The 17,389-nt window shown below is 39.6% G+C and overlaps 1 protein-coding gene and 1 non-coding gene across 4 annotated transcripts; both read right to left on the bottom strand.

Annotated features, from left to right (window-relative positions):
* Positions 1-328: 328 nt before the first annotated feature.
* RBMX (RNA binding motif protein X-linked) lies at positions 329-8,919 on the bottom strand. Of its 3 annotated transcripts, none has more exons than XM_045839385.1 (11): positions 8,744-8,919; positions 7,310-7,440; positions 7,006-7,112; positions 6,318-6,489; positions 5,719-5,871; positions 5,431-5,545; positions 5,206-5,349; positions 5,048-5,130; positions 3,214-4,423; positions 2,259-2,334; positions 329-1,587 (listed from the first exon to the last, which is right to left on the bottom strand). In XM_045839385.1, the coding sequence occupies exons 2-9, from the start codon at positions 7,416-7,418 to the stop codon at positions 4,113-4,115; spliced, it is 1,194 nt and encodes a 397-aa protein (XP_045695341.1). In that variant the 5' UTR covers positions 7,419-7,440; positions 8,744-8,919; the 3' UTR covers positions 329-1,587; positions 2,259-2,334; positions 3,214-4,112. The 3 variants fall into 3 exon arrangements, with proteins under 3 accessions (XP_045695341.1, XP_045695340.1, XP_045695342.1); XM_045839384.1 differs by having other exon boundaries at positions 7,310-7,437; XM_045839386.1 differs by having other exon boundaries at positions 5,206-5,331; positions 7,310-7,437; positions 8,744-8,917.
* LOC123819156 lies at positions 7,191-7,258 on the bottom strand. Its single transcript, XR_006785794.1, has one exon. It is a non-coding gene; the product is annotated as a small nucleolar RNA SNORD61 (small nucleolar RNA).
* Positions 8,920-17,389: the final 8,470 nt, after the last annotated feature.

Below are 17,389 nucleotides of genomic sequence, written 5' to 3'. Positions count from 1 at the left end.
CCAAACTGAGTTACCTGACCAACAATGCAAGCAAGTTTAAAAGCACTACAGTACATCTATGTTATTTTAGCTCTTAGATTTTGTAGTTACTGCTACCATTTCATTTCAGGGTAAGGATTAAATGAAATCATCCAAATTACCTTGATGCCTACTTGAAGCTGACTGCCCAAATAAAGCAAGAGTGTACCTTAAGTTACTATGTTCCCTAAAAAGTACAAGTTCAACAGGGAATGAGAACTAGCTAGGGGGGAAGGGGACACGTTAATGTCATACTTAAGCCTAAATAAAGTCCTTACTGCAAAAAAGTAAAGAACCGGGGCCACAAAAATGCATATTAAGTTTTATTAAGTTTCAAATACAAAACATTCCAAAAAGAGGAAAGTGATCTATAATACCTACGTTTTATATTCAACTAAACAAGGAACACACTATCATTCTGTTTCTTTTACAACCAGTATAAAGCCAGAAGAATCAAGACCAATTCTTTTCCAATGAGAATGGAATTAAGTCTGCTGGGTCAGTAAACTATTTGCCAAACAGCTGTCTGGTCATTTAAGCAAACTTCTTAATTGGAATTTAACAATTCATATTTACTATGCTCAATGTTCTACACTATCATCAAGGTATCTAAATAAAACCTCAGGAGCCAAAAGCATAAACCCAAGTAATTTAGATTATAGGATTGAAGAAGACAGTTATGTAAGTGCAAGAGCAATTTAAATTTGGTCAATACCCTCATAGTCTGTGACTAAGAGTGTCAAATGAGGGTTACTTTTTTTTTGGATTATTCTCTACAATTGCAAATGTTGGACATGATAGTACTTCCATTTTGCCATGCAAAAATTCTCAAGTTGACTTGGTTCTTCTAACCCAACAATTCAAATCGGTTTCCTCTGAACAGTAGCTTTTATACTATTGGCTCTAATCTCCAACATGATGTTTTATCTCAATTTGTTTCCAAGACAGGAGGTAGGGGTAAAGTAGGCTTACAAAATCAATAGTTTAAACAAAAGCCAAATGACCCAATTTTGTTTCAAGTTTTTAAATATACTTTCAATCATTTTAGCCATGATTCCAGTTACTGAAGTTTCTAGATTGACTATTCCCTTTAGTTTTGTTTTATGACTAAGTCCCACTTCTGGATAAACAGGAAGTGTTTCACTTGCTGAAAATCAGACACTTTACTGGATAGAGGTACCATGTATGCCTTTCATTTTTCTAATTAACTTTCTGACATTGATAATTAGGAAGTTCTAAATTAGAGTTGTTCCTATGACTTTAGCTAAACAAAATGAAAGCCAAAGCTATAAAATCTACATAAAGAACCATAAGAACTTCCTCACTACCTCCACTCACTAATTTCCTTAATTGTTCCCCTTTCTCCACCTGGTCAATCATTACTTATTTTAAGTAACTACCACTCCCTAGTTAAGAGTGCTAACCAACACTGATGCCTTCCTCAGACCCACAAGAACCCTTGAAGGCAAAAAAAAAAATCTATTGCCTGCACCAAACCAATTATGATGAGCACTGCTTATGCAACTGTTGTGCCTTATCCACAATCAGCATTCTTCTGCTTCAACAACTCTGTAAAATGAAAAGCATGTGATCACATCAGGACATGTTTTAAGGTGAAAATTACTACCCCCTTACCTATTCTTTAAATAATTAACAATAATGCACTTACTTTAAATTGTTAAGCTCTCAACAGTAACCATAAATACCCAGTAAAATTCCGGTAAGCATCACTTTGGTAATATCAAGACTATGTTATCATTACACCAATAGAATTGTTTCTCAAAAACGGGGAGCTCAGTAGCAGCTGCATCCAGTCTGCCTTTAATAGACTGTACTGTGGCTCTGCAGACCATCAGGCACTGATAATAAAAAGGGTGTTTTTTACAAAATACTCAGGAGCAAGTCTGAACCTTGTACAAGGAAATTTTGTTCATGTGCCAAAACATAAAGTGTGTTATCTTTACTCAACAACTGCTTATGCAGATAGTACTAGCAGATTTTATACATTCAAAAATAGTGCAGTCATGCATGACTGAACCATAATGAAAATATACCTGTGTTTAAAAAAATAACTTAATCCTACATTCAAATCAATGTTTAATATGCAAGGAGTAGCACGTTACTTGATTCTCCTAATCCGCAAAAGATTATTCCTTTTACAACTTGCTAATATTCCAGTCATGCAAAGTGGCAAAACTATAGTACTTAAAGCTATAAAGGCCTCTGCTTTCAAAACTTACCTTAGTATTTGATTTCTCTTGCTGCCAGGTTTATCTAGTGTGAATAAATCAGCATTCTGTGACCATAATCCTCAACCTGTAAAAATTAAATACATAACTAGTTATCTTTCTTAAGGAAATTCTTCAAAACTTGCCTATAACTTACTGCCCCCTTTGCCAGAAAGAAAAGGCAAGTTCAGACTTGCAGCTTAACGTATTTCATGTTCTACTACTTCTCTTAATTGGTGGAAGAGTCACTGGCTTGGGATGGACTGGAATGTCTTAAATGGTTAAGTTGCATGGCTTATGGATTCTCATTCTGTTCCAATGGTGCACTGCCATGTTAAATCCATAAGTTGAACGGACAAAACTTATTTGAAGGATAAGTGCAGTACAAGGATTTTTAGTTGGAGGTCTTCAAGTTTACTATATTCAAGAGCATCTTTTTCAACTCCATGGCTGGACCTGGGTCATGTTGCCTCAGGTTTTGCTTTTTAAAGACCACTTGCAATAGATTTTCTCCATACAGTGTAGTTTCACAGAACTAAAAACAAGTCAGGCATCCAACTAAATGTCAAGTTTACAATGGCTTACAGGGGTAGAAAGAGGAGGACCCCAAAGTCAAGCCATTTCCTATATTGACTAAAAGTCTAATTTGAAAAATGTTAAAATATATGAAGCATGTTTAAAGGTCTTCATCAAAAATACTTAGAGTTACCCCCCTCCCAAGCCCCAGGTGGCTATTGGTAAACAGTTGCATTAAGGCCTTTAAGTGTCATACATGCTTTTTTAAAAAAGAAATCCAAGAGTTGAATTTGGAAGACTTCTAATGTGCTACAGAACACTTTGCTTTTCCAAAAGTTTTTTTTTTAATCTAGAAAGCATTTCCACTGCCATGAGGTACAGTATGTTTCACTGTACTATGAGGAAGTGTTCAATTTCGACTTAGACGGAAAAACTAGTTTGCTTTGCTTACCATCTTTGCTGTTTCACAGGCATTTGATGCTTTAAATCTGATGTGGAATGCTGATAGATTCACTTTTTAGAAGTCATAAGCCTTTGAGAAGTTGGAGATAACTTCATTGCTTATCTATTTTCTCCTTTGCAATCAAGCTGTTCCTTAAAAGTGAGACACTACAGAGTTGCAAAAATTTGAAACAGTAAGAGCAAGCACCGTTTGCAGCTTCATGGTTGGTTTTGGCCAAACTTTTTATTTAGTATTCTGTAGTTGCTTAACACACACTTAAATGGTCTTATTGGGGGAGGGGGAAAGGGGAGGTGAGGTTCTTGTAGATTCCCAAGGAAATGTCAGAAAGGCAAAATATGGCCAGCACTATCCATTTGTTTTGGGTTTACTGGGTGAATAGCACTTTCTTTACATAAGCATCTGATCTCAGGTTTTTCATACTGAGAACATTTGAGATTTTAGTTTGATGACAGTATGATATCCTAAGAGTAGCATACCCCGACCACCCTCTAATAGCTAGCTTGTTTGTATAGGCTGAGGGATTCATCTTTCCATTTTAGATGGCTAGATGTTTGTAGAAAATCTTAGAATTGCTTGCCTCATTTACTGGGAAAAAATTAGAAAGTGGCCCTTTAGGGACACTTTTACTTGGAAAATTACAACACTAGTACACAAGTCAAGCCTTAACACATTTAACATTTGCTTGTAAGAAAGCAATGCCTTAAGATTAAACATGTTTTACTTTTCTCCTCACAAGAACATAAAAATTATGAAGGGGAACTTAACAGGAAATTTAAAAAAGGTAACACAATTTTTTTTCTTTTAGTAGTCCTTGGGTAGTTATGACAGAATAGGTTCCACTTTTTGTTTGTTTCTTTGAACAGGGATTTTGGTCCAAAGTTTTGTTTTTAATATCTGCTTCTGCCTCCCCCTCTATCAGATCGGCTTCCTCCACGGCCACCACCCCTTGGTGCTCCGCGGCTTGAACTGCTGTAGGAATCACGTGGAGGAGGGTACCCCCTTTCCATAGAAGGGGGAAGCCCTCTTTCTTGTCTGCCAACCCGATCACGACCACTTGAGTAGAGATCACTTCGGCTGCTTGAGTAACTGTCTCGACTTCCACCATATCCGTCACGTGAGCTGCTGTAATCATCATAGCGACTGCTTCCACCATAAGATGGCGGGGGCCCTCGTGTAGGTGGAGCACTACGTGAGTTACCTGCAGGGTCAATGGTCAGGTAATATGGCAACACTATAAATTGTATATATACAACATTTAAATCTGAATTTACAGAATTTCTGTATTAAACGTTTACTTTCTCAACTGGGAGGTTTTAAACTCTGCCATTGCTGGCCATTAACAGGGATTTGCTCATTTGCTGAGATATGGAAATGGATGGGTTTTAATGTTTGTTTGAAAAGACTGAAGACGGTGTGTATTTCAAGAGGATATTCCAGACAGCTTGTTATTTTATAGTAGACACTCAGCCACTTTCCAGTGATAAGTTGCAATTTTGAACTGTAGACTTTCCTTCATATTGGAATGGTAAACATTTGATGTTGTTAATAAAATTTTTAAATTGTACTTTCACTGTTGGGGGAAAACACATAAGGCTGCCAATTTAAGCAAGCAAAATCCCCTCCAAAGCAAGCAAACAGCCTCAAAAAAAATTAGAAAAAACAAAAGCCCCTCACAAAACTAGGAAAAGCCCAGCTTATAGTTATCCCCTTAAAAGCAAGCAAACATCCCTTTAAAAGCAAGCACCACACAGCCTAGTAAACTGGCTCATGAACCTAAAAACTCAAGCTGGTGATATTCAAAGACACTAAACCAGTATCTTACCATAACTGTCATATGAATCCCTGTAGGAACCACCACTTGGATGATCTGAATAGTCACGATCACGACCATAGCCATCTCTATCACTAAATTAAAGAGAAAAACCTGTAAGCCCCAGAATATCAAATTTCACAGCAAAACCACAAGGGCAAGTTATTTACCTATACCCTCTTGATGGATAGTCATCGCGTGAACTGGAATGACCATAATCACGATAAGTATAATCTCGTGGTGGTGGTGCATAATCTCTTGTATCACGAGAACTTGGGTAATCTCTGCTTGAATAGCTACAAAAATAAAAATAACTTGGTTTATGCTTTTAGTGAGCTCCTCCTCCCTTCAACGCTAATTGTTAATGAGACAAAGCTACTACATTTTTCTGTTACCTGTCTTTAGTAGAATATCCATCATCTCTTGGGGACAAATAAACATCTCTACGAGAAGGCAGAGGTTCCCTTCGAGGCGGGCCTCCATAACTATCTCTTCCACGTGATACAGGAGCTTAAGGAAAAACAATCATCATTAAAATATACCCAAAGAAAAATTAAAACATGAATGTACACCCAAGGCAATGAAAACTAGTGATTGACATATGACAGAAGTAAATCAAGATATTTTGTTCTCTAAGCCTTTTGCGTTATGGTGACAGGACATATTGTTAATGGAACATTTACCTCTTCCTCCCATTCCACTGCTGCTGCGAACTGGTCCTGAAGGAGCAGATCTCTTAGGAGGAGGACCCCCACTTCTTGGGGGTGGTCCTCTTTTTACTGGAAGTGGTCCCCTGGAAGAACTCATGTTGAAATTCATGGAATAGCCACCATCATCTACAACAGAAAAATGTGTCATTACTTTTAAGTAAAAAGATCTTTGCTAGATCATATTTGCTTAGTTGAGAAATCTTGCTTTAATTTTCATTTTTACAGGATTAAGAATGAAGTCTACACAGACTAGTAAAATAAAACTAAAGGGTAGCCTTAATTTTAATATGCCAAACATCTATGAAATTTTAATGTGTCCAAACTCCTATGCCTATGAAAATGTTTCTGCAAATGCTTTTTTTCCAATAGAGTAAAACTACCTGGATAAATAGTATATTTTCCATCATTTAAAAAACACCATTGCTTTCAGGTCATTATCACTTTAGTAGATGAGCATGTGTTCTCAACTGCCAAAGCTGGCCCATCTCACTAAGACTTAACCAAAGCACACATGGTGTAGGTTTGCAGTTCCTAAGTTATATACCAAGTCTGAGATAGGCCCAAGTCATTACCCATGTGTCCTCCACGTGAGGGAGGTCCCCTGGTTCCTCCACTTCCTCCTCTTCCACCTCTAAGGCCTCTTGGAGGGCCTCTGCTTCTTGGAGGTGGAGGTGGTCCACGCCTACCACTTTCAAATGATGGTTTAGTGGCTTGTTCTACCTTGATGGCTTTTCCATCTAAGGACTAAATGATATCAAAGTGGTTAATTACATCAATGTTTAGAAAGAACTGGCAAATCCACTGTGCACCATAACACTGATGCCGTCCAAAATGTAATTACAGATAAATTGTACTAATTAGTCTAAGAAAAACAAAATAAAGTACTCCTTTTTCACCTACTTAAAATGCCTACTAGTCTTTAAGCATGCTACTGATGGTTTGAAGCAAATATGGTAGATCCACTGCATTACTAGTAGGTAATATTTTAAACAAGGCCAGCTATCAACTTATCAAAACTAATAACCCAAAATAAAAGCCAAGTTACTAAATCAGTTTACAAATCCCAAATAAAGTAAACACAATATTCTCAACTCCTTACAGTGAAATCTGTAAATCTGATTATAAAATTACAAAGGGCTAAGATCACAGGCTCCTGGAAAAGTACACTCAAAAACAAAATTCAAGAGCTGCCCTAGGCTAGACTTGGTTAATGCTGTGCTATTTTATGCACTAGGAAACACTATCAGTGTGCAATCTCACCTTTCCATTCATGTCTCTGGCTGCATCCTTAGCATCTGCTGGGCTTTCAAAGGTGACAAAAGCAAATCCTCTTGATTTGTTGGTCTCACGATCTTTCATCAAAAGTACTAAAAAAGTTATTTTCAGGGGTAAAAAAGTGTTATTCTAATAAGAATGAATTGAGAAAAATGAATCTCTAAAAAACAAAGCTCAGAACTTCTTAGAGGACAAAATTATCATTTCAGATGATCATTGCAATTAAATTCATCATAGCTTCTCTCTTTAATTACAAAATAGCCCAGCAAATACTTTCAGATAAACTCACCTTCCACTATTCGTCCATATTTGCCAAATACTGCTTCAAGGGCTTTCTCATTTGTTTCTGTATTGAGGCCACCAATGAAGAGCTTTCCTGGGCGATCAGCTTCAACCATTTTACCCCCTGATGAGCGTCTACTGAAAAAGAGTATAGTATTATCTTACCGAGAAAAGTTCCTTAGGTTTATCGGACACATGTTTTTACTGGGGTCTATTTTTCTTTTACTGAAACCACTACTCCTTAATAACTAAAGACACCAAAAGCAGTATTTCCTAAGCATCAGCAGGAAACCCAAATTAATTAGTTAAGCCGTAATAGTTTCCATTACACTGGTTACAGGACCAACTTAATTTTTGCCTTTACCCTTAATCTACCTTGCAGTTTTAGTCAAGTATTGGCTACTCAGTATTTTAAAAAGTTTTCGTTTTAATCCCAGATTTCCAGTCTTTTAAAGATACAATTATATCCTAATTACCCTAAAGACTGACTCACTCAAGGTCACAGACCAGATGCAGGTCCTTAACACCAAGCCCTGTTCCAAGAACTTTGTATTTTCTCATTAGGAGTCCACAGTAAATTTATTTAGAAATTTAAAGTTTGAGGCAAGTTCTGTCCTTCCTTTTAATCCAGCCCTTGGCCGGCCAAAAAGGTCACAATAACTTTGCCAAAAATTATTTCATATTAAATAACGGAACGTGAAAACCATGTGTTGCTTAACATCCCATGACTGCAGCAGAACCCAATTAAAAACCATCTTTAAAAACCGCGTGAAACCCTGGCTGGTGTGGCTCAGTGGACTGAGTGCCGGCCTGCGAACCAGAATCGCCGGTTGCAATTCCCAGTCAGGGAACATGCCTGGGTTGCAGACCAGGTCCCCAGTTGCAGGTATGCGAGAAGCAACCACACACTGATGCTTCTCTCCCTCTAAAAATAAGTTTAAAAAAATTGAAAAAATATTGAAAAAACTGAAAAAGAAAAAAAAAAACGTGGAAAACACAAAATGGCGACACTTGGACTCAGCCCAGAACAACCGACATGGGTCAGAGGAGTAACTTTTGCCGGTAGCAATGGCTGCTAAAACTCAAAGGGATTCCTCTCCAAGGCATAAATGAACAACGACCCCGTGTACAAGTGCACGTGCCCATCCACAGTGCCGGCGCCATCCCAATGCAGGAAACGCGGTGGCGCGTTCTGTCCTCGTCCAGGCTGCATCCCTGACCTCCGCTACTATCCCCGCAGGCGACAGCCAAACTTTATCGAGTGATGTAACCAAAAAGACCAAAACATTTGTATCCTTCCGACACGCTCAATTGTAACTAAATAGGTCGGCACCTTTGGGCTCTTAAAATGGCGCCCGCCAGCCCCATCTCCTGGGAGATAATCCGAAATTCTAAAATGGCAAGATTGGCCGGAAAAATGCTAATGAAAAGATACACTTACCGGAGGGGTGACGACGGTTTCAAGCTCCCACGAGCTCCCCAGCAGGGGTTTCCTAGCTGCTCAGCACAAGGGAGGGCCAATGGCTCCCAATACGGAAGAGAGAACCAGCTGGAACTACTGCGCAACGAGGGCGAACAAAGGAGACAGCAAACTTTATACTGCCCGGGAACGAGGCTGAAGGACCCGGATGAAAACGGAGCTTAGAATTTGAAACGCAAGAAGTGTGGGGGGAGGGTGGGGAAGAGTTCCCAGTCTCTCCATTGGCTATCTTCTCTATCATTCACTCTTATCTCCACCCTCTTTTCCGGACTCGCAGTTTTTTGGCCCGCGCAGGTTTTAACCGTCTTCCCAGCCCCCACCCATACTCCCCCAAACCCGCGTTTTTGCTTTCCGCTGAAATGGTTCGCGGTCGCAGTTAATAAAGAACTGAAATTATTGCGTGTTCTAGTGAGCCAGGCACAGTGCTAAACTTAAACACCCCATACCTCACTTAATTCTCAAAACTAGCGTGATTTGGATACTCCTATGCCAATTTTGCAGAAATGGAAAACAAAGAAATTTAGATAATAAAATATATTTTACCAAAAGATCTTTAACAAGAATTTTCAGTGAATGGGTAAAATTCTGATAAATATCACATGGGAAGAAAACAACATAAAAATGGCAGCAGGTAAACTGAACACCTAAATGGCAGGCTCTAGGCTAGGCCATGAGAATATAACCCAGAACAAGTGAGACAAGGGCAAGACACCTCATGGTAAAGCTGCCAGATCTAACAAATAAAAATACAGGACACCAAGTTACTTTAAAGTTCAGATAATTTTTTCAGTGTAGGTATGCCCCACTATCATGTACAAAGAAACCTTATTGTTTATCTGAACTTCAAATTTAACTGGGCATTCTGTATTTTATCTGCCTATCCTACTGGAGGAGAGATTACAGAAATTAAAGATTTTTTAATTTCTTAAAAAACTAAAAGAAACAAATCCAATTAAATAAAACAACTGCATGTTGTGATTAGTGCTGGGGAGGGAAGTTAACTAGGTGCTTTGATGGACAACATTTGGGGCACCAAATTTGATTTAGACATCAGGAAGGTCTACCTGAAGAGGTGACTTTGGAGATCAGATCTGAAGGGCAAAAAGGAACCAGTTATGGGAAAGCTGAAGGGAGACCTTTTCAGGAAGAGAGGACTAAGCACAAAGTAAGGTTAAGTGTCTCCACCTATTGAGGGGCAGAAAGAGATCCAGAGTGACAGGAATTTAAGTGTCATAAAGTGAGGGAGTCAAGGTAAACAGAATGTCTTCGAATCCATTAAAAGATTGCAGGGCTTAAGTGTGGAAGCAGGGACACACAGCAGTGTCTGCTAAAATTCAAAGGGATTCCTCTCCAAGGTATAAATGAACAATGACCCCATGTACCAGTGCACATGCCCATCCATAGTGCTGGGGCCATCCCAATGCAGGCACCACACTGGCGAGTGCCATACTGCAAATAGATCAGGAGAGAGGATGGTGACTTGAATTAGGGTTGTGGCAGTGGACATAGGGAGAAAAGAACAATTGCTGGGTGTACATGGCAGGTAGTATGGACAGAATTTACTAATGAATCAGACAGGAAAGGAGGGAGGGTTGGGATTGAGGAAATGGGAAGTCATTAGTAGGTGATGGCCCTTTACCAAAATGGTTGAAGAGAAGAGAGTTTGGGATGCAGGGGGTGAGAAATCTGATGCTCAGAGATCAGGGCTAAATTTTCGCTTTCAAAGTGGTAATAAATGCCCTGACCAGTGTGGCTCAGTTGGTTGGGCATCGTCCCTCAAAGCAAAAGGTCAGTAGTTTACTCCTGGTCAGGGGACATGCCTTAAATTGTAGGTTAGGTCCCCAGACAGGCCACATTTGGGAGGCAGTAGGTCCCCAGTAGGGAGTGCACAAGAGGCAACCACACACTGATGTTTCTCTCCCACTCTTCCTCCCTCCCTGCCCCTCTCTCTAAAAATAAGTAAATAAAATCTTTTTAAAAATTAAAACATTCATATTTTATTTATTTACTTTTAGGGAGAGGGGAAGAGAGGGAGAGAAACATCTATGTGAGAGAGAAATGGCTATCGGTTCCTTCTCACATGCTTCCAACTGCGGACATGGCCCACAACCGAAGCATGTGCCCTGATCTGGAATCAAACCCATAACCTTTTGCTTTGTCAGATAATGCCCAGCGCACTGAGACACAATGGTCAGGTCCAGATTTCATCTTAAAGAGATGATGGAGGCTGTAGTCCAGAGACTGTATTGGGGGAAAGAGAGGCAAGAAGCAGGGTATAGCTGATACAATCCAGGAGACAGAAGATATGGCTGAGCTGAGAATGAGGGACTTTGGCCAACTTGCAGTCCACTAAACAGGTGTCACACTGCCCAAAACTAATTGCTGAATCCCATCCTCTTTCCTACAAATGGTCTAGATCAAGGGTGTCAAATTCATTTTCACCAGGGGCCACATCAGCCTCGCAGTTGCCTTCAAAGGGCTGAATGTAATTTTAGGACTGTATCAATGCAACTACTCCTTAACTGGGAACAAGGAGCTCCGCGCTGCTGCCAGATAGAAATAAGGTGCAGGCTGGATAAAACAAATGGAGGGCCGGATTTGGGCCATAGGCCTTGTGTTTGCCACCTGTGGTCTACATTTTTCCCTTTATTTCTTTCTCTTCTTTCTTTGAATTATCATTAAATATAGTTACCTTTTTTCTGTCTCTCTTTCTTTTATTTTATATTACATTTTCTCTTTTAAAAATATATATTTTATTGATTATACTATTATAGTTGTCCCATTTCCCCCCCTTTACTCTCCTCCGCCCTGCACACCCTCTCCCATCCTCATCCCCTACCCCTTTAGTTCATGTCCATGGGTTGTACAGGTAAGTTCTTTGGATTCTACATTTCCCATACTATTCTGGCCCTCCCCCTGTCTATTTTCTACCTACCATTTATGCTACTTATTCTCTGTACCTTTTCTCCCTCTCTCCCCCTCCACTCCCCCACTGATAACCCTCCATGTGATCTCCATTTCTGTGATTCTGTTCCTGTTCTAGTTGTGTTTTTTTGTTTGTTTGTTTGTTTTGGGTTTGGTTGTTAATAACTGTGAGTTTATTGCAATTTTACTGTTCATATTTTTTATTTTTTTCTTACATAAGTCCCTTTAATATTTCATATAATAAGGATTTGGCAATGATGAACTCCTTTAACTTGACCTTATCTGGGAAGCACTTTATCTGCTCTTCTGTTATAAATAACTTTGCTGAATAGAGTAATCTTGGATGTAGGTCCTTGCCTTTCATGACTTTGAATACTTCCTTCCAGCCACTTCTTGCCTGCAAGATTTCTCTTGAAAAATCAGCTGATAGTCTTATGGGAACTTCTTTGTAGGTAACTGCCTCCTTTTCTCTTGCTGCTTTGAAAATTCTTTCCTTATCTTTAATCTTGGGTAATGTAATTATGATGTGCCTTGGTGTGTTCCTCCTTGGGTCCAGCTTCTTTGGGACTCTCTGAGCTTCCTGGACTCCCTGGAAGTCTATTTCCTTTGCCAGATACAGGAAGTTCTCCTTCATTATGTTTTCAAATAAGTTTTCAATTTCTTGCTCTTCCTTTTCTCCTTCTGGCACTCCTATGATGTGGATGTTGGAACATTTGAAGATATCCTAGAGATTCCTAAGCTTCTTCTCATTTTTTTCAATTCTTGTTTCTTCATTCTGTTCTGGTTGAATGTTTATTTCTTCCTTCTGCTCCAAACCATTGATTTGAGTCCTAGCTTTCTTCCTGTCACTGTTGGTTCCCTGTATATTTTCCTTTATTTCACTTTTCATAGCCTTGATTTTTCCCTATAATTTGGGACCATATTCAACCATTTCTGTGAGCATCCTAATTACTAGTGTTTCGAAATGTGCATCTGATAGGTTGGTGATCTCTTTGTCGCTTATTTGCATTTTTTTTCTGAAGCTTTGATCTGTTCTTTCATTTGAGCCTTTTTTTTTTTTTTTTTTTGCCTCAGCGCTCCTGTTAGGTAGTGAGGAGTGGAGCCTTAGGTGTTCATCAGGGCGGGGGCAACCCATGTTGCTGTGTTGTGATGCTGTATGTGAGGGAGGGGTCAGAGAAGGAACAGTGCCCCTTGCTCCTCTTTCTGCTGGTTTTCAGTCACTTCTCCCGCTACTCACAATCAAATTGGGCCCTTCTGGTGCTGATTCTTGACCCTGTAGGTCTCTCCAATGAACTCTCCTGTGAGGCTACGAGTTTCTCCTGCTGCTGCCTCAACCCCCATGGGTGCTTTCAGCCAGAAGCTTTGAGGCTTTACTTCCACACGCTGGGACCCTGGGTTTCATGGTCTGTCTTGCTCCCCAGTTGTTCCTCCTGGTTTATCTGCACAAGAATGTGGAACTGCCCAGTCCATAAACCAATGCCCCACCTGCTCCACCAGCTGCCACCTTGCTTGCCCCATCCTCCAGCCACTGCCTTGCCGAGAGTCCTCTCCGCCCGGCAGCCTGTCTCCATCCCTCCTACTGGTCTGGATGAATGTATCTTCTTTAACTCTTTGGTTGTTGGACTTCCATACAGTTCAATTTTCTGTCAGTTCTGGTTGTTTTTTATTTTTTAAATTTGTTGTTGTCCTTGTTTGGGTTGTGTGAGGAGGTACAGTGTGTGTACCTACACCTCCATCTTAGCTGGAAGTCCCATTTTCTCTTTACCGTAATTTTCCCTTAACACATTGTTTCTCTCCAGATACCATCTCAGTGACTGACAGATAGGTTGAGTCAAGCAATATTGCTTTGCTACTAGGTATCATTGGAATATAATCAGTGGTAAATAAGTGTTGGCTAAATGACTTGCAAATTCTTTTTATCTTCCATGATAGTTATTATGAGATGAACACCTAGGAAGTTAAATGTTGAATACTGGTGGTTTTGTCTTTAATCCCCCGTTATCTGCAGAGAGCTCACCTTTTTAAATCAATACAAACAACAATGAAACAAAATGAAAACATAGCTTTAAAGGCTTCAACCAGTTAAATGATTAATAAATAATCTCCAGCCATCAACTAGAAATCACTGGATAAGTATACTGAAGCTCTCCTGTCAGACTTGCATTTTTACATGAAGGGCAGATGTAAGGTGAGTCTACATCCAGTTATTTCTCTTTTCCAAAGTACAGAAAGATATCCTGTGAACATGTTCTTAAAATGTCTGTTATCTGGTATGAAGGAAAAAAACAGGAAGGGAGGAAAGAATTTTATGTGATTAAAGATTGGGAGACTTTCCAAACCACTTTTAAGTAGCCACTGTCCAGAAGATAGCCTTGGCTACAACAAGCAAGGAGTAAAAATATTTCAATAAGATATGATTCTGATATCTATATCGGAACTGGCTGAATGAATGAAGATATAATTCTACTGTATCTTTCTCCATAATGAAGGAGATGATGTATATTAACCACACTTAGTACTTGATTAAAAGGAACCAAAGTATGCCTTAAGAAATATTTCAAAGAATAGGGTGGGGAATGATGGATTTTTCAATAAATTATGTCAAGACAATTAGAGAGCCATTTATTTTTTCATTTTCTAATATTTTTTACTGTTGTTCAAGTACAGTTGTCTCCATTTTCCTACCACCACTCTCCCCTCCCCAACCATCCCCACCTCCCACCCTTGATCTTATCCCCCTTTGGCTTTGTCCATGTGTCCTTTATACAACCCTTGACAACCCTTGTCCTTAAGGGTTGTCCTTGACAACTCTTAATTCTTTTCCCTCATTCTCCCCTTCCACCTCCCCTCTGGTTACTGTCAGCTTGTTCTTAATTCTAATGTCTCTGGTTCTATTCTGCTTGCTTGTTTGTTTTGTTAATTAGGTCCCAGTTAAAGGTGAGATCATATGGTGTTTGTCTTTCACTGCCTCACTTATTTCACTTAGCATAATGCTCTCCAGTTTCATCCATGCTGTTGTAAAGGATAGGAGCTCATTCTTTCTCTCTGCTGCATAGTATTCCATTGTGTAAATGGACCACAGTTGTTTGATCCACTCATTTGTTGATGGGCACTTAGGTTGCTTTTAGTACTTGACAATTGTAAATTGTGCTGCTGTGAACATTGGGGTGCTTAGGATCTTTTGAATGGTGTTTCAGGATTCTTAGTGTATAGTACCAGTGGTGGAATTTCCAGGTCAAAAGGCAGTTCCATTTTTAGTTTTCTGAGAAAATTCCATACTGTTTTCCATAGTGGCTGCACCAGGCTGCATCCCCACCAACAGTGTACTAGGGCTTTCTTTTCTCCACAACCTCGCCAGCACTTGCTGTTTGTTGATTTGGTTGTGATGGCCTTTCTGACCAGTGCAAAGTGGTATCTCATTGTGGTTTTAATTTGCATCTCTCTCATGAGAGCCATTTAAAGGAAAAAATATGAATTCATACCATACTTCTTACTCCAAGATAAATTCCAGGTCAAAGATTTTTTTAAAAGATTTTATTTATTTATTTATTTATTTATTTTTTTAGGGAGAGGAGAAGGGAGAAGGAGAGGGAATGAAACATCAATGTGTGGTTGCCTCTTACGCCCCACTACTGGGGACCTGGCCTGCAGCCCAGGCATGTGTCCTGACTGGGAATTGAACCAGTGATGCTTTGGTTCACAGGCCCACGCTCAATCCACTGAGCCACACCAGCCAGGGCTCAGGTCAAAGATTTAAATGTAAAAGATAGATATTAGAAGAAAAATGGGTAGATGCATTTATAATCTTATTATGAGGACTACCCATATATTCATTCATTTAGCAAATATTTATTTAGTACCCTTTATGTGCTAGCAGTTTTAGATGCTGGGAATAAATACACCAGTGAACAAAAACACATAAGTCCCTGCCTATGTGGAGCTAACATTTTAATGAGGGGGGAATAGATAATAAACAATAATCCAAATAAATAAATTATGAAGAGTATTTGAAATGAAAAATGCCATATAGGAAATAGAGCATAGTAAGTAGCAGTGGTTAGGAGTACAGGAGTGAAAGCATGCAAAATTAAAAGGGGTGATAAAACTTGGCCTCACTGAGAAGGTGGAACCAAAGCAATGATAGAAGAGGGAGTAAGTTCTGTGGGGGAAGAGCATGCCAGGAAGCCTGAAGCATATCTGCTACCTGCCATGTTCTGAGAACAGCAAGTAGGCTAGTGTGGGTGAAACTGAGTGAGGGAGTGGAAAAGTAGTAAGTAATAAGGTTCTTAAGGAGCAGTGGAGTCCGATCACATAGGTCTTTGTAGACTAAATACTTTGCCTTTGTCAAAGAGGAAAAATAATTTTCCCACTGTGTTTCTAGGTTCTTGTCTAAGACCCTCTTGTGATAAAAGGGAGATTAACATGAGGAAAACAGACGTTTAATAACATATAAATCTCCCTTATACGTGAGAGAGATGCAGAAAAACTGAATAATTACCCAAAATGACCCAACCTATTACTTTAAATACCATCTTCAGTTAAATACAAAAGAAGATTGGGGCAAGGGAGGCAGTTATAGGAATTTATCAGGAAAATCACAGCAAACAAGGAAATGATGTTTTGCAGACCTAAATCCTGCCCTTCTCCAGTAATGACAGTTTCAAAAGATTTGGTAATCCTCTTCTTGCTACCTAGAAGGAGATACTCTTACCAATGCAGATTTCCCTTATGAATGTAAATGTCTCTAACAAAAAGGTAACTACTTCTGAGGTTTCAGAGCTTTTCCTGTGTCTGCTGTTTCTTAAAAACCATCAGCTCCAAAAAAGCCATCAGTGCAAAATAATTCTTTTTTTAAAGAATTTATTTTTTAGAGTGAGGGGAAGGGAGGGAGAAAGAGAGGGAGAGAAACATCAATGTGTGGCTGCCTCTCACGTGGCCCCCACTGGGGACCTGGCCCACAACCCAGGCATGTGCCCTGACTGGGCATGGAACCAGTGACCCTTTGGTTCACAGGCCAGTGCTCAATCCACCAAGCCACACCAGCCAGGGCAAGGTGCAAAATAATTCTTATGCCAGAGATTTATCTTGGAGTGGCAAATTCTGCTGCCTTTCACCTTTTATGTGATTGAAATCAGGAGCAACTGGAGGGCCTTGAGCAGATGAGTGACATATCTGTCTTACCTCATAACAGGGTCACTTTTTCTGCTGTGCCAGGATACACTCTAGGCAGCAAGTGTGAAAGCAGGGAGACCATCAAGAGAATTGCAATAGTACATTGAAGTGAGAAGAAAGCAGTGGAGGTGATGAGAAGTTGTCAGATTCTGGACATATTTTGAAGGTAGAGTCAAAAGAACTTCCTGACAAAATCCAGATGGCATGAATGAAAAAATTGATTCATTTGACTATAAAAGCATTTCTTTATTCTCACGCTGGTTTGATTGTTCATTTTTTCCAAGTGTATCTTTAAGTATTAGACTTTTTTTCAATCTTGTTGCTACACCCTCTTGTGTTTTCATTCTGTCCTCACTGCTAGGTAAATCTCATTCATTCCCAAGGTGTCCACTACAATAAATATCCCTATGACTCTTATGCCAAATCTCTCCCTTAAACTCCTCAATATGCATCACACTTTCTGTCTGACATTACCACTTGGTTACCTCAAATATGAGGTCTGTCCAGAAG

This window comes from Phyllostomus hastatus, unplaced genomic scaffold (genome assembly GCF_019186645.2).
Source record: "Phyllostomus hastatus isolate PE091 unplaced genomic scaffold, TTU_PhHast_1.1 phas_contig_30, whole genome shotgun sequence".
Lineage (NCBI taxonomy): Eukaryota > Metazoa > Chordata > Mammalia > Chiroptera > Phyllostomidae > Phyllostomus > Phyllostomus hastatus.
The sequence above is the reverse complement of the archived record's forward strand: the minus strand, read 5'-3'. Positions and strand labels throughout refer to the sequence as shown.

Excerpts from the sequence above, each read along its gene's own strand:
- RBMX (XM_045839385.1), bottom strand. The coding sequence starts at position 7,418 with ATGGTTGAAGCTGATCGCCCAGGAAAGCTCTTCATTGGTGGCCTCAAT. Across the intron at positions 7,113-7,309 it reads ATATGGACGAATAGTGGAAG|TACTTTTGATGAAAGATCGT; the intron begins GTGAGTTTATCT and ends TAACTTTTTTAG. Across the intron at positions 5,546-5,718 it reads CAGTGGAATGGGAGGAAGAG|CTCCTGTATCACGTGGAAGA; the intron begins GTAAATGTTCCA and ends TTTTTCCTTAAG.